The sequence below is a fragment of the Haliaeetus albicilla genome, chromosome 13, assembly GCF_947461875.1.
Source record: "Haliaeetus albicilla chromosome 13, bHalAlb1.1, whole genome shotgun sequence".
Taxonomy (NCBI): domain Eukaryota; kingdom Metazoa; phylum Chordata; class Aves; order Accipitriformes; family Accipitridae; genus Haliaeetus; species Haliaeetus albicilla.
This window is the reverse complement of record NC_091495.1, coordinates 34,642,249-34,664,886: the sequence shown is the minus strand read 5'-3', so window position 1 is coordinate 34,664,886 and position 22,638 is coordinate 34,642,249. Positions and strand designations below refer to the sequence as shown.

The following is a 22,638-nucleotide window of genomic DNA, read 5'->3' as shown; positions in this document are numbered from 1 at the left end:
CATAAAACCAGCAACATAGACATTTACAGCAATCATAGGACCATTCAATAATTTTGATTTGCTATACAATGTTATTTCCTGCCCTGAAATTCAAGCTGGTCTTCAAAGGAAAGAACAGAATTCAGCCTGTATACTCAGCAAGCTGATGATGACAAGTAGGAAGTTGTGCTATTGCAGGAAGATGCAGGAAATCACATGCAACAAAAGGGCAAGTGACCTTTTCATGCCTTTTTGGTTTGGTACACAGATTGCATCCTTATCCCTGATTTTGGGGGATACAAACAAAGCTGTTCTATCTTCAATCACTAGTATGCACAGATCTCAGCATCTGCTAGTTTTGTGACAGCTGTTACAGAAATTTAGACTTACAGGGATACATACCTTCCAAAATAAGAAGTTGGACAATGCGTTTACAATACTGCAATCTCAGTCTCAGACTATAACTTACACCTTCATTTTATAACAAGAAAAATTGTTGAAAACAACAGTAGCTAGTGGTAGCAAGACACCTCCACTCCTGACTCTTAATAAAAGCAAACGAAGAGATACAGGGAGACCAAGCCTTCTAGATTCATCAGTTAGAAGCCTGGAAAAATACAATACAGTCAACAAACTTCTTGTCCATAAGCAGTAAGAGTTACGTTCATTCAGCAGTGTATACCTAAGCCCTTGGCTGGCTGAGGATCTCCACATCCCTGAATGAGACAAACAGACCTGACACCCAGCAAGTTGGTTCACTTTGCTGTGTGCAGAAATAAATCTGGATGCTCTCTCAATTGTATGTGTTGCCATGAACAGAGAGATGCTAAGAAAATTAGAAGAGCCAAATCCTGCTCTCCATTACTCAGATTAAATCCAAGAAGAACCAACATAATTTTAAGCAGTAGTACTTTCCCCACTGCCCCCCTTCATAAAATTAATTTTAGAGAAGTCATAATAATCACCTATCCTAATCGCTTCAAAAGCGGCAATCACATAATTGTGTCTGCTCAACTAAAATATGGTCAATTCTCCAACAGTGAGGAATAAAAGCCTCAATGCTGTGAAAGGTTTGCTCACTACAACTTCAATGCTATGTAACAGCTGTGCCCTACGAACTCCGTATCTCTAAGTACTTGGAAGATTTGCATCATCTTTGGCTCCCCCATTAAGATCCAAGCTCTCTAAATACTTTAGGAAGAAATGGGTATTTTTAATTAATAAACATGAACTAGAATTCCAGTGTTAAATTTTCACAGGGTAAAACACAAACAAACAAAAAAAAGACACACAAACAAAACCTTCCTTCACTCACACAGAGCATTCTCTCATTTCAAAGCCTCAAATTCACCTCCTACTGTGCCCAGACTGTTACCTGTCCCTCACATACAAAAGAGAAATGTCAACAGGCAAATCACTCTAGGTTCAAGAGAGCTCTTTGTTAATCCTTCTACCATTTAGAACCCTAATAACACTTTCAAATTTCCTGCTATATAAAGATGCAGCTTGTACTGAAGTAACTAGGTTTGAAGTTACAAGAATTCTACACATATTCAGGCAAAATATTGCCCTGAATTCTAACAGACATTATAATACAAATCAGAAATACGCCAACTCTGAGTCAATTCTAGCTTAGTGAGTTAAGTTTTAGTTTGAAGGAAAACAGGTAGCCTGAACGTAACAGCCAGTAGAAGTTAGATACTGATACTAGAAATTATTTTTTAAATTTAAAGTAATTTAAGAGCTTTTTTTATGCTTTTTTTCCTCACGAACAAGGTCCATGAAAAAAAACAAATCAGTAAAATGAAAACATTCAAAACCCAAACAAGAGCTAACTATATCCCACGATGAGGTTAAGTGCAAAGCAGTAACAAGAAATAGCAGATTCCTATCCCTGTAAGCACTTTCTTTATTCCAGAAGAGCTGGAATAAAGTCCCTTTGAAAACTTTTGACAGCCATCAATGAATACATTTGATTTAAAAACATATGGGACATCAAAAGTTAGGAAGACAATTTATTACATGTTATTTTCATCATATAAGTTCATTCTTCTACATTTTAAGATGTACAACAAAAATAAAAAAACATTTTCTTCCACTTTTATTCTACAGTAGAAAGTTTAGAACTTTTCATTGCTTTCCATATAATGGAAAACTATGGTAAATTCTCAGTCTTTTGGTGAAACAAGCCTATCTTGACAGAAGATGCACTGATTTGTTGCTCGAGATACATTAGGAAGCACTTCATTGCTACTTATTTGGTAAAATAAAGAAGAGTTAAATTCTCTTTCTTTTAGGGACATTGTTTATCTTCAATCACATGCTTTCGAAAACATCTAGGATTGTTCTGCTGTAGGCTGATCCTTGGCAGTTAGAACCAGCTCTGTAAGGGCTGAAAAGCTTTTTATGCTGCTTGTTTCCAATCCCATCTTTCGTATCTAAAAAGACACATAAGAAACATCAGTTTTCTTTAAAACATCAAAAACTCACTAATTATTCTACTTAAACATTTAGCAAAGCACATGTGTTGTCCTGCATCAACATGCGGCAAAAAAACACAACTGCATATAGTGCACACTATAAAAAAATTTGTATCCAACTTCACTCAGTTAAGTCTTTCCAGTTAATGTAGTGTCTTGCAGGGAAATATTGAACCATCTTCTAGGCAACTTGTAACTAAAGCCAGTTGGAAGTTTTCCAATGAAACAGAGAGAGAAACTTGGCTGTAACTTTGTTTTCATATGCATTGATTTCAACTGAAATTTTTTCAACCCCCAAATGAGGTTTCTGGGCAAAACTTTAAAGATAAACATGAATACATCCAAGAACAGCCAACAGCATGATGATGAAAGCATTTCAATAGGCTGCAAGGGCCTATGGTTCTAGCTTCGAACTTCCTGGGGGATGAAAACAACTCTACAAACAGAGAGGTTGCTACGAGTCATTTCTTACCCAGGAAATCTATTGCTCTGACAATTAGAAAAATACAACCATGAGAAAACTAAGAGTGCACTGAAGAAGAAAAATCTGGATCTAAATAAAACCATAATGAAATGACTCTGAAAAGGTATTTGCTGCTGGAACTCTTTGTAATGTTCACGTGTACCAAAACAGCTCCTGAACTATTATGAATAATCTATCCCAGTTCAGCTTAAATTCACATCGGAGTGATGTTAGTGCACATAACAGGAATAAAAGAACAAAAGCCCAACACCAGTCAAAAACCGCCAAATAATAGTTCTTGTTAGTAAGAGTTCTGTACTTCCACCCAAATCTTCTTCCTTTGTGGTAGGTCTCAGATATGAGAAAAGCATTTGCTCACATACAGGCTTTATCTACCTGTTATAATGCATCAACAGCTCATAAACAAGACTGATGACAACTGTTTGCAACTAATGATATGGACCTGCACTTGGAACATTTGTTTATTTCTACATATAATTTTCAGAAAAAAATGAGTACAAAACAGTATGCCTATACAATTTGATGTAGCTACTGCACACACTTCCTGGAATATTTTCTTCTTTTATTTGTTTTGTTATTTAAGGTTTCATATTTGGCACTGAAAGGAACTTACAGGCTAACATCTGTAAAATAAGGCTAACATCTTCAAAGCTCTTGGGAATAGACCCTTGACTATGCAGTAACTCAAGGCTGGAAATACCCAGAGAGAAGGCAAACAAAAGCAGGGCCATAAAGATGTTTCCATCAGAGCTAAGGAAGGTCCCTGCCCTCTGATCCGTCCACACAGTGTTTCTTCTTTGTGCTTCTAAGCACCTAAGCAGTACTTGAATTTTGAATAGTAAGAAACACAAGCTATGCATGTGTATAAGAAAGGACAGGAAAGCATGCATTGCTCAAGTGGTATCTACAATCACCAAAGTCTCAAGTCACCTCCATTATACAGATGCGAAAAAACAATGCAAACCCCCCCCAAACCAAAAAAGTAAGTGAAGCTTCCCTTTCCTCCTATATCTCACTCCCTTCCAAAACCAGTAGTAACAGTAAACAAACTTGTTCCTCATAACTTACTTGTTCTCCAAAATACTCAACATCTAGGGCCAGCTGTAGTCGGATTTTGTTATCATCACTCATGCCCCCATTTGTACCAACAGGGTTTGAAGTTGTAGTTCTTCTGGCTTGCTTCAACCTTTTTAGGCTCTCTTCCATTTTCTTAACAGAACTTAGCACATCAGATACAGTTTCATAATACCTAAATTAAGGAAGATTAATGAGAAATAAAAAAATTACACAGTTACAGAAAAGCCTACTTGATACACATTAGTACACCACTGGCCCTGAGAAAAATGCTGAACAATGCTGGTAGGAATGGTTTTCCTTGTGAGGAAGGTACTTATGTTTCCATCATTATCAATTAATCAGTATTTCCATCATTAGTTCTAGAGGTCAATCTGAAGATTACTATTCAGTGTTGAAGCCTCCTTCTTATCACAACATTTTTGACCTGCTCAAGATGTTTGAACTCCATAGAGACCAAGGAATGCAATTGCTCAATTTCAAAAAGTCTGAATCAGCCTCTATTTACAACCAATAGAGCGCTAAGTTAAATTCCTTTTACAAGCAGGACAAGAATAACAGCCTGACAGACCGAAAAATACATAGTTTTAGACAAGTTATAGAAGTGTGCATGTATATGAGAGTGTGCAAGTGCACATCAGTCAGAAGTGCCTATTTCTAAAATGAAGAAACTGATCTAAACAGGACTCTCAGGAAGCTGGCAGGAAAAGTCAGAAAAACAGTAATGCCAAGTTAGAAATAGTATAGACGGAATAAAACACCACTTCCCACATACCGGGATCCACAATAAAGCAAGCATAGAATCAAACAAGGTAAACAAATCAACTAATCAGCAAAAGTTCCAAAAGCCTTATGGACTGAAATCTCATGCCTAAATGGAAAGGCATAATATCATATAATTAACTAACAGATGCCCAGGACAGCAAGTTGTTAAGAATAGCTAAGAGGAGAAAATAGAGCAACAGTGGGAAATTAGAGGATCCATAATCAAACAACTACTGTAAGAATTAAGGAAGTTGAAAGAATCTTCCCAGTGCTTACTTTTAAAAAGGGAGGCAACAGAAAGCAGGCAAGCTTTTTAAGGGATAATTAGATAGGAATGGCTAAAGAAAAAGTGCCTGCCAGTGCCATGGAAGCTGTTTCAAGATACCATTCTACAAAAAGTAAAAGTATACCAATAGAAGTCAACCGTGCTCTCTTTTCATACGTTGTGGTACTTCCTAGTACCACTCACTTGTGAAGACTTCCTACTTCTGCTGTACTTTGAAGTTCTTCTGCCATATAAGCAAGTTTAGTCCTCAGAGGTTTTTAACCAGTTTATGCTCTTTTCTGTTTTTTCTCATTTGGATGCCAGAAGATATTGTCACAGCAGGCAATTAAATTCATTACTTGCATCTACATTCTCAACGAAGAAACTACAATATTCCTCCATTTAAGAAATTCAGTTTCTTTGCCTATTTTCTTGTTCAGTGAGGACAAGACATTTTAAAACAAACTGATAAGAATAGTAGCAACAAATTATGAAAACAGAATTCAACAGAAAATTCTAAGAAATTAGCAAATGACCCTGCCGATCTTACCCATGTTTAACTATTACCATTGTGTTTAAGCTAGCACTTAAGTTGGTTTTGGCAATGCTGACATGGAAGGTGAGAAACCGCTCTTTTGGGGGAAAAAAAGCTCTGGCTGGATCCAAGGAACTACAGAACAGCTACTTAATTTGCATGGTATCACCAGATTTACTGAAGCTTTCTTTAAAAGCAAGGCTTACTAGACACAGAGAGGTACATAGACTGACAGACAGACAAGAATTCTCTCTAAGATATTTTAGCTCTACAAGCACGCAACTTGACATTCCAGAAATCTTTGGAGTCCTTCAGCAACGTTACCTAAACATAACTGCTGTGGGTTAAGAACAAGCTTCTTTTTATGGACTAATAACTGGTTAAGAAAAGAGACACCAAGCTTGAAAAAGCAGGTTTTGTGCAAAATGGAAGTGACCAGTGGAATCCGGACCAATCTATGCTCAGCCCTGTCCAAAATACTTAAGAATAATTTTAAGGACAGTTGGTGAATATTTGAGTGTCAAAATTGTCTTATAATTTTAAATTTATTCTGAATAACCAAAAAAGTGAGTGCAAAGCGCTGCATAGGCATCGGGCATTAATAAGTACCTGAGAGGTGCCAGAAGTGGAGCAGCAGGGAGGGATAAGGAGGCGAAGGGCAGGCAAGAACTCATGTTCTGACTAGTGTTTGAAGCCTCAGTATTATGTGGCTAATTCTCAGAAAACATTAATCCAATGCTCGGCAGCAGCCAACAGACAAGACAATATGCTAAGAATTATTAGAAAAACCATGTAAGGACAGACAGAAATCACAGCATCACACTTTAACCTGCAAGGATTCTTCTGACCATACCATCTATGACCAGAAAGGACAAAGAAAATGAGCAAACAACAACTATAGAGAAGGGAAGAGGAAAGAAACATCAAAATCGGCAAGGGGACTCTTTAGTCTGAAGCAAGATTACAGAGATATAAAAAATTATAGCTGGCGCAAGGAATAAATTCTCCACAATGCAAGAAGTAGGGGGTATCCAGTGAAATCATCTGGAAAAACTTCCAAAAAGTATTGCCTTCTCATGTTACTCATTTTAACTGTCTGAACTCACAGAATGCAACATCCCACAGCAGTATGAATTTAAAATACAGCTAGACAAACAGACAGAAACAAAATCCAATAACGAACTTAATTCAGATGGATATTCATGCTCAAGAAGTCTTCAAGATGCTAACTAGGAAGCAGAAGATCTTCTAAAGAAGGTATTGCTTTATGACTGCCTTATTAAACCGTGAAGTTACCTCTTCAGCAGTTAAAAAAAATCCAAAGCTTTTTTTTTTAAACCACTAAAAAGTTAGACAATCATTACATACATTAAAAAAGTCAAAGAAAAGCATAACTCAAGTTTCTTGAAAATTCAACCACTGTTCACTGAAAATAACATGAGGTTAAGGTTTTATGTTAATTCTGAAACAAAATGCAAATTTTTAGTTCACTGCTGCATTACTACAGCCAAACAATTTTTCAAATGCCCTATCCACAATGTCACATTTGCAGAGATCTGAGCAGAAGCCAGGTCTCTGGATTCCCTGCCCTGCTTTTCATCTGCTGAATACCTAACACCAGAGTATCTGAAGAAATACACCCTGCCAAAAGAGGGGTATATTCTTGGATTTTTACACTTATGCTAATTCATAGTGTTCTGTTTTTTTCCTGTGCCCATTCAATGGACAGTGGAGTTTTTAATTAATGCAAAGAACGTTCTCTATGGTTGTCTTACTTTTGTGTGCTTTCAGAGAGGGCACCTTCCAACCACTGATGAACCATGGGCTGCTTCAATGTATCTTTGTATTCATTCTGTAGTAGGTAGAAGGGCTTAAGAGCGCTATCAACATAAGGTGAAGCTTTAGTTGGCACCTCCTGGTAGATGACAGGGAAACAAGATGGGGAAAAAGAACCATTTACTTACTGAAAGCATCAACACCAAATTCTAGCACATATGTAAAATGCCAAGCTGCACCTAAGCAAAGAGATACATACTCCATTCACGACAAATCCATGTAGAGGTCATTGTACATAGCAAAGACACCATCGCAAAATCATTCGGTAGTGTTATACAATGTGATATAATATAAAACAAGGTTCAAAATGACCAAAGCTTTTTGAGATGCATGTGCCACCAGCCACTCCTATTATCAGGGCGTGATCCTGAATGCCCTTTCTGCTTATGCTGATTTCAGAGAAAGCTGAGCAGACTCAGCGTCCACAACAGACTATTAAACCTTTTTAAAAATGCCTACTGTTTTGTACTATACTTCACTAAGCTGAAGACATTGTTCCTTCTGTTCTTATACCATCCTGCTGCCTCAGTATATTTTCCAGGAGAATGCTTTTGGGATAACTAATATCCCCTCAATATCTTCTTCTCAGCTAGTTTTGGTTGCAGAGTGCTTCATCTCTCCGGGGATGACCCATACATAGCTTGGGTGAATCTCATGCATTGCAAAGCAATGGAACGTATCCAGGGTACACACAAAATCTGACACCTGAAATACCTCATTAACCTCTTAAGAGTTTCAAATCTTAGAACTTGGCCAAGCAAAAGAGCTTTTGCACATCCAATTCCTACAAAGACTATCCTCATGCCAAATTCTGAATTCTGGTGAAAAATCAAAGTAATAGAACATAGTAAAAATAAAGTTGCCAGCACTTAACATGACTGTAATGAAGTACCTTCTCTACCCAAGTTGTCTCTCTCCTGTTTATCAGTTCAGGCTTTGCACCACACAAAGCCAGTTAGACTGATGGCCAAGAAAGCAATGCAGTCACACTCATTGAGTACAGAGCTCAAGCTAGCAACTCAACTGACTTGAAGGTGGCCAAGTCCTGCGTCTTTGCTTTGGCACAGTTAGCCCACCATCTGCTTAAACATCCCATGGACAACTGAGAGATTATGGCAGTCCACTAAATCACTATGCAGAGTTTGCTTTCAGATAACTGAGCTAAGCAGTGTAGGATTGTTGGGTTTTTCACCCTCCTTGGACTTACATACTTTGTTCTGTCTCTAACAAAGAATATTTTTACTTAAGGAAAGAGTAGAACAATCTAGTCACTACATAGATGAATTTTATTAGTCTTGAGGTTGTTTCTGTTTTTTAAATACAATTTCTGATTAAGTGTGTCCTTAAAACTAAGACAGTGAGAAACCTTAGTAATAAACTGAAGTAATAAACTACTCCCTTAGGAACAACTTCTCTTTCAGCTTACCCTAAATATTTAGCACACAAAGAAAATTTAATACCTTTGAAAGAAGTAGACTTAACAGCTCTAATTTTTTCCATGTAGCTACTGCATTGCTGGTGGCAGCACAGTTTCTTCGTGATAGCCAGGAAAGTGCTTTTGATTTTGGTGAGCCAAGGTAACCTTCACCCCACCCCCAACCAAAACGACCCCACAAACAAGCAGGAAGAGAGAGCAAGGGGAGAGGGGTGAATGGGAAAGAACAGCCTTCTGTGTTCAAATTAGGCAAGGATGTAGCAGTCTGTGGTTCCTGTTACTCAAATCTTTCTCTGTTGCCTGAATGATACCAAGCTAACTACCAACACAACTCTGCAGACAGACTGGCAAAGGCATGTCACAGTAGTAGAACAAGCCAAGATCAGACAATTGGGTTTGATACTGTATTTCACCATTACTTTTTATTAGTTTCTCAACAAATTACTCTTTTTAGCCATTCTCATCTTGTTCCTTCTGTGCAAGATACTTCTTGAATCAAATCCAAGCTGCTTGCTCACTGGGAAGAAGTTTCTTGACATAGCAGGCAGAAAAGTCATCCTCCCAAAAGAAGCCTGCCACTCAGCAGCACTGCCTCTTATGGTATATGTTATGACACGAGGGCAACACATTTATTCTCATTAACCCTTTTTCTTTTGCACATTAACCGTTCTACTCCTTGCTCTTCCTTCTATCTCAGGCCTGTGCTCTCATCTTTGTTAGCCTACCTAAAATTTTGAAAATACCATTATTTTTTTCCTTTGCAATGAGGTAAACAGTAAATCACTAAATTATCTCATGGTATTTAACAGGGTTCTTGACTGTCAAGCAGATATGGACAGGCCTGAAGAACTCATAAATGTACTACCCCGTTAGCATTCTTAGCATAGGCCTTACTGATTTATTTTTTCATCTGCAACCAGCACTGACCTTGTTGGTTCTCCTATATAGTCTTGGAACTTCCAGTGCACTCTTCAGGTAAGCGAAGGAGGACTCACTGAGATCCTGGATAATCCTGTTATTCAAGGTAGGCACGCAGGCTGATAAAGAAGTCTTTGAGTCTTCCAAGGCTCCTATTGAAGTAAAAATGCTAAAGTTTAAACTGAGCTACCCTGCCCAATCACAACATAAATTATGTGAACTCTGCCATCATCCCAATCTCACTCACTATCCTAGATGGCTGCGGGTGTCAAATACAGGATGCTTACTAAATAAATACACACCAGCCATTTATAAAATATAAAACATCACCAGTAACATTAACCATTCCTTAGCTGGAAAAACTGATGGAGGGACAGAAAGAAAAATAGGGGTCAGGTAACATTCTCCAGGTTCACAGTTTTTTCAGTATTACCAATGTAGCAAGGGGCTCGAATCAAAAGGCTCTGACCTACCAAAGAATTTCACTACCACAGTTTCCTTCTCACAGTACCTAAATTCCCTGTAGGAGTGTCTGGAACATGCTCAACTCAAAGCTCTGATTGACAGCAGACTATCTACTGAGCAGGGGATGTGCACAAGCTCCTACCTCTCTTAGGGACTTGGACATCTACCAATAACCCTGATTTAGAGATTTAAGTGGAATTCACAGCACAGAACTTCTGGCTGTACTTGAAGACAGAGACTAGTTCACTCACCCAGCTACGTGCCTGGCTTTAGTTACTAAATTAAAATCAGACTCCATGTTTCACATAAAGAATGATCAGACTACAAAAAAACCCCACAAAACAAACCAAAACCAAACAACCAGAAAAAGAGAGGCTAAAATACTTAATTGCTTCTGTCCTCTGAAGTTAAGGTATTTAACTATGAAACTTTGATAACTCTTCTCCTTACATGATTCATCAGGCCAGAGAGAGAAAAATCTTTTTAGAAAAATATTTTAGTTTCAACTGGATAATGGAAAGCCTCTCCTTACTTCTTCCCCATTTCCTTTACAAGTAGGATTTTAAAGGTATGATATGAATCTCCTTGTCTTAGGTCCCCCATTTCCTGGAGAAGCATCCTAATTACTGGACAATGACAAGTTACTTCCAAAAAATCCCACCAAACAAACCCAACCCCTCCCCTAAAAACCCAAAGCACTTCAGACTCACTCAATTGTAATCAAATGTTTTCCAGACTCAACATGTGTTCAAAAGTTTCTATTTAACAATTTAAACCTAAGCAAGCTTCATTAAATAATAAAAACATTAGTATTTTCAAATTTTTCATTGTAAATAATGAAACTGTGTGTAAAAGCTGTTTTTGTTTGGTTAGCAGGCAGAAGGGATTTGGGAGAAAGGGGAAAGAGACTGAATTCAGCCTCTCAGCTTTACCTGCAATACAAGATACATTCTTGAAGCCAATCATTTCAAGTTTTGGTTTAATCATTTCTAAGATATCAGGAATCTGAACAAAAAAACCCAAGAGATACAGTCATGTTATAAACATATTTTAATTACTTTTCCTACATTCTTTAAGTTTCCAGTGCATCAAAAGACACCTTCAATCTTTTCTACATTTTTACTGCATTTATGGGAAATCAGTACTAGAAGAATACAATATTCACAGGAATTAAGGCCTATGCAATAAATCCCCTATCTTACTATTGCCCTCAGAGGAAATAATTAGAATTAACAAAATATTATCAACCCACATGCAACTTACAACTTCACAAATTACAGAAATACCATCCTTATTGACCAAAAATACACAGAATTCACCCCTATTGGAAGAAAATTTGGTATCATACATCTCTTTTCCAAGGTTCTGGATCATTAGTAAAGTATAATCATAATGAGAAAACCTTTCTCAACCTCAAAGACTAAAACCAGTAAACATTTAAAAGAGAACATAATATTAAAGCTGAATATTGCACCACACTCCAGAGTTTTTACTAGCAAAGATAAGACTCTGACACAGTGACGCTCTGCAGCAAAAATGAGCAGAAACATTATTTTAGGGGTTAAGTCCAGCAGCTACTGATAAAAACAGTTTAAATACCTGAAGTGGTTTCTCTGTAATCTGCCATTCCAAATAAGCACAGAGTAGACCATTTATTTCAGGTGATATTTTCTATATCAGACTACTCCAGTTTTAGCATTTAAGATAAAAAAAATTGCTTTATGGTACATTATTTTAAACAATTTAATGTCCTTAACAAGATGCCAAACAATATTGGCACAAAGATCAACAAAGATTCTTTTGTAAGTAAAGTCACAAGCACAAACCTGATCCTGGAGTTTGTCCAGATCTGCAGCAACATATACCAACTGAGTACTAGATACAGAAGGCAAGGGCTGACTTTCTGGAGCAGCCCCGTTCCCTTGGTCCTCACCAGGGTTGAGGCTGACAGAAGATTCCTTTCTACCAACTGGCACTGATTTTTTGCTTTCCTTCATATTCTCACTGGAAATGGGCCTTACAGAAACCTGAAACATGAAATTGAGATGTGAGTGAGCCCTAGCAACAGTGAAGGCAGCTAAAGTTGGACAAACAGCACATAAAGGACTTGTAAGTTCTCAGCATTAGAATGCCACACTTACAAGGGATATTAGCGTTCCTAAATTACGTTAAAAAAAGGTATTTTTAAAACAGTTTTTGGTGCACTCAGGAGTTGGATGATTTGGAGCAAATTTGTCACTATAGTAGAGGGCAGTCCAGTCCTACAGCAATTTTCACCTGTGTGGTGTTCAAATGACCTTCTGCACTGGAGGGATGTGCAGGGCCAAAAATTTGATCGCTATCTGCTTCACAGAAACGGTTTATTTTCATATGCTGGAATACAAAAACCATAACCGCTCACTGCTGTCAAAAAAACCCTTACTCCCACCTCCTCTAGCCCTCTGCTGTCAGGCACATGCTTCACTCAACTACTCTGTTTTAACTCCAGTACTTACCAGTACTTTTCATGAGCCAATTTAGCTGACAACTGAGTCTTTGAGTCTTAAGAAAAGGATAAAGAGTGATCTTACTGCTGTCTTCAATTACCTAAGGGGCATGTATAGAGAAGAGGGAATCGGACTTTTCCTTGAGGTACAGTGAGGGACATCGACTGTAGCAAGGGAAATTCTGATCAAATATGAGGTAAAAGTGGTCAGTCATTGAACCAGGGTTCCCAGAGAGGTGTGAAATTGCCATCTTTGGATATACTAAAAATTCAACTTGAAAAGGCTCTGCACAACCTTATCTAAGCTGGCACTCTTTTGAGCAGGAATTGGGACCAGGTGACCTCCAGAAAACCCTTTAAAACCAAATTATTCTATCATGCTGTCTTCTTATGACACAAGAAACAGGGGGAAACTTGTATGGCTGGGAGCAGGGAGTAGAAGAGCAAAGCACGCAACCTCTCCTGCTCAGAAGCAGGGAATCCTTGATGTTGAGTCAGTTGCCCATCAAACTTCCAGTGTTACAGTCTCAACACTGAGCAACTGATCTGGATTAATTTACACCCCCCCCCCTTTTTTTTTTTCAGGGTTAGTTTTTACCTGGCTCAGTTTCACAACCTTGTTCACTGTATCAACAAGCAAACACTTACACAAACAGAAAAAAACCCAAAGATTATGGCTACTTCTCTCAGTGGCAGAGGCAGCCTTAAGCCTACATGGAAGTACAGCCTTGGCAACCATCAGACAGTAATATTGCAGCAGCACTGAAATCTGTGGTTAATAACATATTTTGCAGTGATACTTTTTACAAAACACACTCATGAACTGATTGAAAGTGTTCTTGTTAAAGAATGCTAAATTCAGGAAAAAAGCACTTAAAAAGAGGTCACATACTTTTTTTCAAAAGGTCTCTTATTGATGGACATACCCAATCACCAAAACCATGAGCATGCTGTTCTCTTACCTCACCAACGAACACAGAGTAGCGTGCCAAAATTTGCAGACTAAGTTTCCAAAGACGGTGTGCTAATAATGGCAAAAACATTTGATCTGACCAGCACTTCAGAAGACTCGTCCAGACCATGTGAGTGGCCAAAAGACAGTATGAGCTGCCAGCTAGAAACAATCAAACAACAAAGGTCAAGTTCCTAAGCACATTTTAAAAAGCTGTAACATCAGTGTAATTGTGTTACCCGAGATTTTTTTTGTTAAAAAAAAAAAAAAGTAAAAAAAAGAGTATTCCAAAAGACACAATCACAAAGATAGCAAAGAGGATTTATTAAGCGTTGTCGGAAACAAACTCTTAAAGTATTAGCTCCTCATTGATTTAGATTTAAAATTCCACTAAGTCTTGCTGTAGCTGTGCAGGCAAAAGCAACAAATGAGAATTTGCCTGCAACAAAGGCAGGAACAGCTTGGCCAAATAATCCACTTCAGGAGATAAAGTTTCTAGCATAATTTTTGGCTGTCTTATGAAGGAGTTGTATTAGACATGCTTGCCAGCCTTAACAGTAATACTGTCTTAGCACTAAACTACTGCTCCTGTCACAGTTATATCTGAGATATCTGCTAGAAATATTTATTTAAAAAACAGTAGGAATACCTATATTTAAACCAAATACTTTTAAAGCAGTTCATGCACTAACATTTTATAGTATACAATCAGAGAGCTAAGAAATGTGTCTGCAAGCTCCAGGCAAACACCTCAAAGTGGTAGGTTTTATGCATTTCGTCTCCGTTAGGATTTTTTTCTCCTTGCTCTCTTCAGAGAGCATGTGTGTGCATATATATATATACACACACACAGACACATATTTATCTGGCTCTTAGCTGCGGCATTCGTAAGTATTTACTCTGTTAACTGAAGTAAGTTTTTCTGATTACAATACACTTCTAATGAATATACCACGTTTTCCCTTCCACTCTAATCCTTCCTGTGCATGCCTCCTCATCTTCTCATAATCAATGTATGTTTTTGGAGCAGATAGCAACACTATAAACCATAGGAAGCCTAAATGCTGCCAACAGAGCGCCATTTTCGCCTCTACATAGCCCTACAACAATTAAGAAAAATGTGCCCCAATAACACAGCATAGCCTTTTGGTTGTCACTTAGAGGATGCCAAATGCATGTTTAGTTCCTTCTTGCACTGAGGGGATACTTCCACAAATATGTTAATGGCTGCTGCCAAAAGGGGTGTTTTTAGTAAGTGAAGTGATCACTGAACAGTACTCTCGTATTGCCTTCTCTATAAAAATGTATTACACTGTTTAATCAGCTCATCAGAAAACAGAAAGCTCATGTGAACCTGTAGGATACATGTTACTAAATACTCAGCAGACAGACAGTAACCACTGCTACTTACACCACCGATTCCTTCACAATAGAGAAATTATTTTTTGCAATAAAAGTTTACCTGGTGCTTCCTCTAACGTATCTGAAAGTGCTTCTTCTAAGGCCCCTGCTATTTCTCTGAATCTGAGAGATAGAAAAGTTTTGAATATTACAATTCAACAACTGCTTAAATTGATGCCTAAACATTTTTTCAATGTTTATTTCAATATTATTTCAATGTTCTATCAATGCACATACACAAATTTTAAACATGGGGTTATTTTTGCCCAACATAAATTGGGATATAAACCAGACCAACACTTGGAAGAGAACCTTTGACATTTTACAGGCAGATACGAAGCTTGTAGTTTGGGAAATTATTAGTCACAGTTGCAAACATTATCAAAATGATAGCTCACAGAGTGTCAAGTCTTCAGCTTTTTTGAGGAGTGAAGCTTTTTATTTTGTTACGGTTTTTAAAGTAAAAGTGAACACATTGTCTCATACTTGCTTTAGCTGACCTTCAGATTTGTCATGTGACACGGGAGGCTTCAGCTTTCTACATGTTTGTTAACATACAGTGGCATAAGGTTCTGCAAACAATTCTGTACCTGATAAAAATCAATAGTTCCTCACAGGATACCTTGACCCCCTTTATAAAAAATTCACCCTTCAAAAAAGTAAAAAAAAAAAAATCCTGCCTCCCCAATTTTTTTCGGTATAGCAGCAAAGTTAATATTAAAACCTCTGATACTTTTCCATATTTAAACCATATTGGATAAACAACATAGCATTTCCCTCATCTAAAAATTGTCAAGCATGAGCTGCAGAAAATTCTTCTTTAACCAGGTTTTCCCACAAAATGGTGAAACAAAGCTATTGTTTTAAGCTCCCCTATAGAAAGTTCTATTGTCATTGGTTTCCCCTTTCTTGTTTTTATGTGCATCATAGTAATTCTGTAACCTTTTCTATCAAACTTACTAATTACAAACCTGTAGGGCTGCTCTTAAAGCCTCTTAATTGCCATTTCCAGATCAGAACAGGGGCGCACCTAGCTTTTCTTGTACACACTCCTAATGGAGTGGATGCACGTTTAGCACCTAAACATATTTTAGAAGTATTTGTGAAATGGCTTCAAAGCCTCACTCCTGCATATGCACCACTTCCACTGACAGAGCACTGTCTTTAAGTCTTATGGTGAAAAAGATTAGAGAATGGAATCAGATTTTTAACAATGACATAATTTTTTGCTGAATGTTTCTTACATAGGAAAAAAATTTCCCCAATGCGGGGTTCACTACAGTTCCACTATTAGTTGTACTGACATAACTGAAGGAATGGCAAGGGAAAGAGTTACTGGGGCTGTTCGTGCTAGCACTGCTACAGAAGAAATGCCTGTACATCGACCTGTTCCTCAAAGGATCGTTTGTAAAGGCTTTAGTGAGGGCTGATTGTTCTGGGTAATTTCTGTAATTGAAAAAAGAAAAAACTCTATAGTCTTAACTATAAATGCCATAGTGTAAGATAATACTTCAATAAAAATCCCGTACGACTTAAGGATATTAACATACACCAAAGAAAAAGCTTCCCTGACATATATAATGGATATGTTGCATTATTTTCACAGCTGTGCACTAAAGAATTCATGGGCACTTCCAAAAGTTATCACATTATTCCAATAGATAGGAATAACACGGTGAAAGATGAACCAGCTCCTGTTATCCAACCATTTATTGAAATAGTGCACTATTTAGATTTACAGTAATCTTGGATTAAAGGAAAATGATTTTTAAAAAGTTTAATCAGTCAGAGCTCAAAATACCTAATGGAAAAGAACATTTTTGAACAGAAAGAATATGGTGAAGCCCCATTTCAATTTTATGAGCAAGAGTATCAAGGCTTGATCAAGTGGTCACTTTTCTAAAAGTTGCACTTTCAAACAAAAGGGGCAGACTCACAGACCTATTAACGATACACATCTGTTAAAAGGTTTATAATGGCTGCAGTTTCACAGACACATTTAGTCTGTGCACTCAGCTCTGCTACTGTAGTGAGTACTCCCGCCCTTTCCCTTGGGCCAGCACGTGTATTTGTACAGTTAAGTGGTTTGGAGAAATTGACTGGAGTTGAACGTCAGCCTTTTGTTGCCCAAGGTAACAGATCCTCATATCAGTTCACTACACAGCTGCAGCACCTGATGTGCAAGCAAGGATGTCAGAGGCTGGGGCTACCATTTTACAAAATGCAGTGAACCACCAAAACACTAAGACCCTGTTCCCAGCCCCGTGCTCCTGTCACTTATCTTATATTAGCTCCAGCACTCATAAGATTCCTGGATGGAATTTTTCAGCAGCAATGTACATTTATCCTGGATTAAAGAAACTGTATAAATGTGGCTATGGTTGTACTGTTATTGCCAGTTCTAGAATTATGCAATAAAAATGGCACTAAAGTGATCCAGGTTAAAAATAAACATCAATTTCTCTCCCCTCTCTTTTGGAAATCTACCTTTTTTTTTTTCTTTTTTTTTCTTTTTTTTTTTTTTTTTTGAGAGAGAGACGCTCAGAAGGCTGTGGACGATGAGAGATCACACCAGCACACTTAGGTCATAGCAGACTTAATCAACAGTTCTCTTTCTTGCCTTCAGGCTTGCTATCCAGCCCTAAAATCAGATGTGTAGACTACATTTTCTAAAAACATGGGTTTATATTCTATTTTGTTCATTAAAATTCTAGCATTACTAGAATTAAAACGGAGCTTTCTTGGGTCTCTGCTCTCTTCTAGCTGCAAGATCTGTAAAAGGTAATACTACAGGTACATAAGACCTGCTGGAAAAGTAAGCTAAAACTTATTACTTAGCTCCTCAGGAAAAGGGCAATCTTTGGGAAGGCAATGCTACAAGACCCAGCACTTTACAGAGTACATCCTGTGAGACAAAAAGGATGTCAGAAACATGGCTAGATCTGGAAAAGCTAGATGTTGTCATGTCCTTTAATTCTGTGTTTCCAGGAAGAAAGAGTTCTTCCCTCATAGTAAGTATTCCTCTGGATTTGCACAAGTGGCATCCTTCAACATACAGTTTAGTTCCAGGGACACTGGAGAAAAAGAATTTGAAACAAGACTTCAAGACTTGCCTAGATCTGTTCCTGAAAGTCTTATGAGTAGCATATCAAATTCAGTGTAACTACAACACAGTACATATTGAAGAGCTGTGATTTTTCTAAATTGTTGAGAGATATAGAAAACAGTTACTTGACTTCATAATTAAATTCTTAGTTTGACTTCTACTATGATTTGTTGACAAGTGAAACTGAACAATGAGGAGATCCGAGCCTAAGCCAGATCATCTTGCTGTGACTGAACTCTACTTTTGAAAGAGTGAACAAAAAAAATGCATACTAACCTTATTTGAAAATATACAGGCAAATTCCATTTGTTGTTAAAGCTGTGGTAAGAAGGATGAGATCTTAACCTTTTCACACTGGCTTGGGAGCCACACTGTCGTTCAAATTTCCGTACGAAATCCATACTAGTAGTGTACTTCTGCAGAAAGAGAATGAGCATTCCGATCACGCACAGCGTCCCAGCAAACAAGGAAGGCCACCACCCATTCAGCAGAACTCTTGTATCATGCTACAGTTAAGCTTGATGTTCAGAATGGGCTGACACTGCCCCCATCATCTAATCATACAAGGCTAAAATCCTGGATTGCAGTGAAACCAAAACCAATTAACTAGTAGGTGTTACTCTGATAAGAAAAGCTAGTGCAAGACACTTCTAAAAAGCATAGAATTGTCCAAGTATCCTGAACAAGCAGAACTGATCAGAGACATGCATCAGTATTTCTGAGCTGAATCACTGTGGTGGAACAACAGTGCTGCACAGCACTAAGAACAGTCAGTTGCAGGAGATACAGGTATTCAACAAACAGAAGTAATCAGGAACAAAACCCAGAAATACACAGAGCCAAACACACACAAGAATGAAAGCATGGTATTTTTTTTCTGTTATATAGGGCCTGTATTACAGGAATTTCTAGAACTCCTTCTCTAAAAATATGTTTTGCAAATACAAAATATTTGCAGAAGAACTTTAAACAGTTTCAGATAAACTAACTTTACCCAGTGTATATTTCTAATAAGATGTTTACAAATAGCATTAAGTCAGTTGCAAGCAAAGAGAAATTACATTAATCCTCAAATACACTGAAGGCTTACTCTCAACAGTAACTTATCAACACCCTGAAAATAATGAATAATAAATTAAATCATACACAAAGCAGAAAGCCAAACACTTGAGTGAAAACCAGAAGCAAAATAGTGCATTAAAATGTTATTTCACACAAAACAGACCTTGCTAACAGAACACAAAAGTTATGTAAATCAATTTAAAATCAAAATACAGCTACAGTTAAAATCTACCTCTGTGCAATGAAAAACAGTTTGGCTTATGTGCAAGTTTCTTCTATAAAAAAAAAAAATAAATAGAAAACAGCCATAAAACCTATCATACATGCTCATAAGACACTGCTGAAATAATGAAATAAGCCTGACTGAATCTCTCAGTGCTTCTGACTTCACTGAGGCAAGAGCAGCAGTTAGGCTGTAGCAACAAGGCTTTTACTATGATCCAGAGCACTACGCAAGTGATGTGATTTTGCCTCTTAAGAAGCAGTAAAACATTCTCAGGAGAAGCCCCTGAGTTGCTGCTTACAGGTTCTGCTTTCAGAAACTCTGACATGGGCATACTTTTGTGTTGTGTATCTCAGTAAGTTCAAGACTTTCTGTTAAACATATAATTACAGCATATTTGTCTTGTGACATGGCAGTTCCAGTGTGTCAAGGCAGTATTCTAGAAATTGCATGCAAAAGCTTTTAGGTAACTACTTTTCTCCCAACTTGGCTGTATTTATAACACAATGGAACCGTAAAAGGTATGGGAGTTAAATCCAGAATGAATGACAGATTAGTGCTCTTTCAGGCCTCCTTTCTTAGATAATAAACCCAGCACTGTGCAAAGGCAAACAAGCTGTTAATGCTCTGCTACCTGAAATATTAGTCAGAGATATAAACCAAACACTCTGTGAAGACCTATCACTCTCAGAATAGAAGACAACTCAAGAGATGTTTATCTAGTTATCAATAACATTATATCTAAGAGAGGGAACTAACTGCAAGATTGGTTTCCATTTCAGCTTCTAGGATTGGATTGACTGCACAAAGTTATTTAAGAGAAGCTAAAAAGTGGGAAACAAAATGGAGCGATTTTCAGAGGAATCTAAACTTAAAAAATCTCAAATGAATGTTTAGGGATAAAAGAAGTACTTTTTTCAAATACCTGTAAATCTACAAATCTGACTTAGAAATAAGGGCATGACAACCTGAAAAAATTTTAAAAAAACTCTGTACAAGTAGTTATTTTAACATACGTGCTTAACACTGCCAGTCTGATTTTCACAGGACTTAAAAAAATATTTTTCCATTCCCCTGCTCTACATCTTAAAACCTCCTAACAGATAATACTGCATATCCAAACTTTTCAGCATTAAAACTCTACATATATACATATGCAAACAAACCTGGCGAAAAAGACTTTTCTGCATTTCTATGAACCTAGAAAACAGAGATAGAAGATTAGTGTCTAAAATCTGTGGTCTGTTACTTGGGTTATCGGCAGTGCAGAAACAATTTTAAAGGGTTTTTTTACCCCCTCTTAATTCAGAGCTATTTGTCTTTAGATAGACATAACAGCATTTTTACACTTGGCATTTCAACTTCTTATTGATTTTTAGATAAAATATTTTAATGACTTAGACTCTGAGTCACTTAAGCAGTCAAAAGCAGTCTGGAAAGTACTTTAGACTTACTACATGATTTACTTGAAAGTCATGGGGGGTGTTGGGTTTTTACGTTGGTTTTGTTGTGTTTTGTTTTTTTTTTTTTAAATAAACACAATGTCACTGTTGGTCAATATCAGCTTAATATAAGATGACAGCCTTTTAAAAATAATTCATTTAAAACAGCAAACCCAACTCTTCTGAAGATAAAATACATTCTTGTGTAAACCAAGCAGCACAGGCGACAAAAGCCCAGCACAGGTCACAATTTGCAGTATGCAGGGCATTAGGTGAAAACTTCAAGAGTGACTGAAACTTTATGGGAAACTAAGTATTCTCACCAGGGTGGGCAAACACCTTATAGTGTCATTTGCATGGCATTACCATAACTTTCTTCAACATCCATTTCATTTGCTTCTTATTCAGAGCCAGCCCTGCAAACGTTCACTGTAATGCCTGCCTGCCTGCCTTCAATTATTCAATGTATCTGTATGAGAGAGATCTTAAATTCCAAGAAAAATGTAAGTATTTAGTAAAAGCAGTTTTGCATGAACACAGGAAGAATCGTTTGTCTTATAAACCTCCACCACCAATCTAATATTTCCCTAAGTCATCTGTCCTGATCTGCCTACTATGCCTTCCTTCAGACAATTTATCACTGCCTGCCATCTCCATCTTGAAAATAAAAGGTTTCGCATGAATCATAAGTCAAGCTGCAAGGGAAAAAAAAAAAAAAATCCAAATATTTCAGCAATCATTATTAAATACAGAGACAGGACATGAAGAAAAGCAGAAAGCTTGTATTTTCTACTTGTGATATACTAATACAGTTCTGCCAGAGCCAATCTTCATACTAGAGCAAGAAATCAGTTTCAACATTAGTAAAAGATGATCTATTAAAGGCAGAGCAGCACTGCCCATGATGAAAATACAAGAGTGACAAGTACTTTAAATTCATTTTATAATGTAAGCTTGCTTCATAATTGGTTGCGATATCAGAGAAAATGCTTCTTTTATGTTCTAAACCATACTACACTGCCTCCAAGTATTTTTATTTCTTTTAGTTGACTTGTGTTTCTAATCACAACATAATCCGCAATTCTGAAAGAGAGCAAAAGCTGAAACAAGCAAGTGAAACAAAGAATTTTTTTAACCTTCCCATAGTATAGAGCAAGTTGTAACACCGGTATTTAATTAACATGAGAGCCCTTGCTATACAGAGGTGCTAGTCTTGGGCAAACACTGGAGTAGTCCACTCCCACCTTCACTTATGTTGTAATTCTACAACTAAGAACGAACATCTACTCCTAAAACAAATACTAAGGCCAAATTCACATGACTAAATGGCTTCCAATAACTTCTGTATGAGCCTTTCTGACAAACTTGAGGGGAGAATTAATTCCTATATAAATTAAATCAAGTGGCTTGAGATAACCTCCTCTTCCAAGCCATGCAACAACATGACTTCACACAAAAGCAGCAGGGGAAAAAAAAAGGTAGAGAACATGACTCATTCAATTCTTGTGTGTGTGTCAAAGGAATCACAAATGGAAATAATTAAAATTAATTACCTCATGAAACACATCTGGGTTTCCAGGGTTAAACAGCGATGGCAATTTCTCTTCTAAACCGTGTACTATTTCTGGCCACACTGAATTCACTAAGAAATCATATCCAGGAACAATATCTGCTTTTTCACTGAAATGAAATTGCAGTTATTCCATGGTTATATTTTACCACCAGGCTTCT

The 22,638-nt window shown here is 37.3% G+C and overlaps 1 protein-coding gene across 1 annotated transcript in view; it reads right to left on the bottom strand.

The window, feature by feature from the left end:
- Positions 1–1,981: 1,981 nt before the first annotated feature.
- COG2 (component of oligomeric golgi complex 2) overlaps positions 1,982–22,638 on the bottom strand; it is a 33,112-nt gene continuing 12,455 nt past the window's right edge. The window contains exons 10-19 of the mRNA XM_069799632.1: positions 22,461–22,587; positions 18,457–18,596; positions 15,136–15,197; positions 13,684–13,835; positions 12,063–12,263; positions 11,169–11,241; positions 9,781–9,923; positions 7,358–7,497; positions 4,012–4,192; positions 1,982–2,417 (exon numbers count right to left, since the gene is read on the bottom strand). Of these exons, the coding sequence (XP_069655733.1) occupies positions 2,316–2,417; positions 4,012–4,192; positions 7,358–7,497; positions 9,781–9,923; positions 11,169–11,241; positions 12,063–12,263; positions 13,684–13,835; positions 15,136–15,197; positions 18,457–18,596; positions 22,461–22,587 (1,321 nt within the window). The 3' untranslated portion in view covers positions 1,982–2,315. The remainder of the gene's footprint in view (positions 2,418–4,011; positions 4,193–7,357; positions 7,498–9,780; positions 9,924–11,168; positions 11,242–12,062; positions 12,264–13,683; positions 13,836–15,135; positions 15,198–18,456; positions 18,597–22,460; positions 22,588–22,638) is intronic.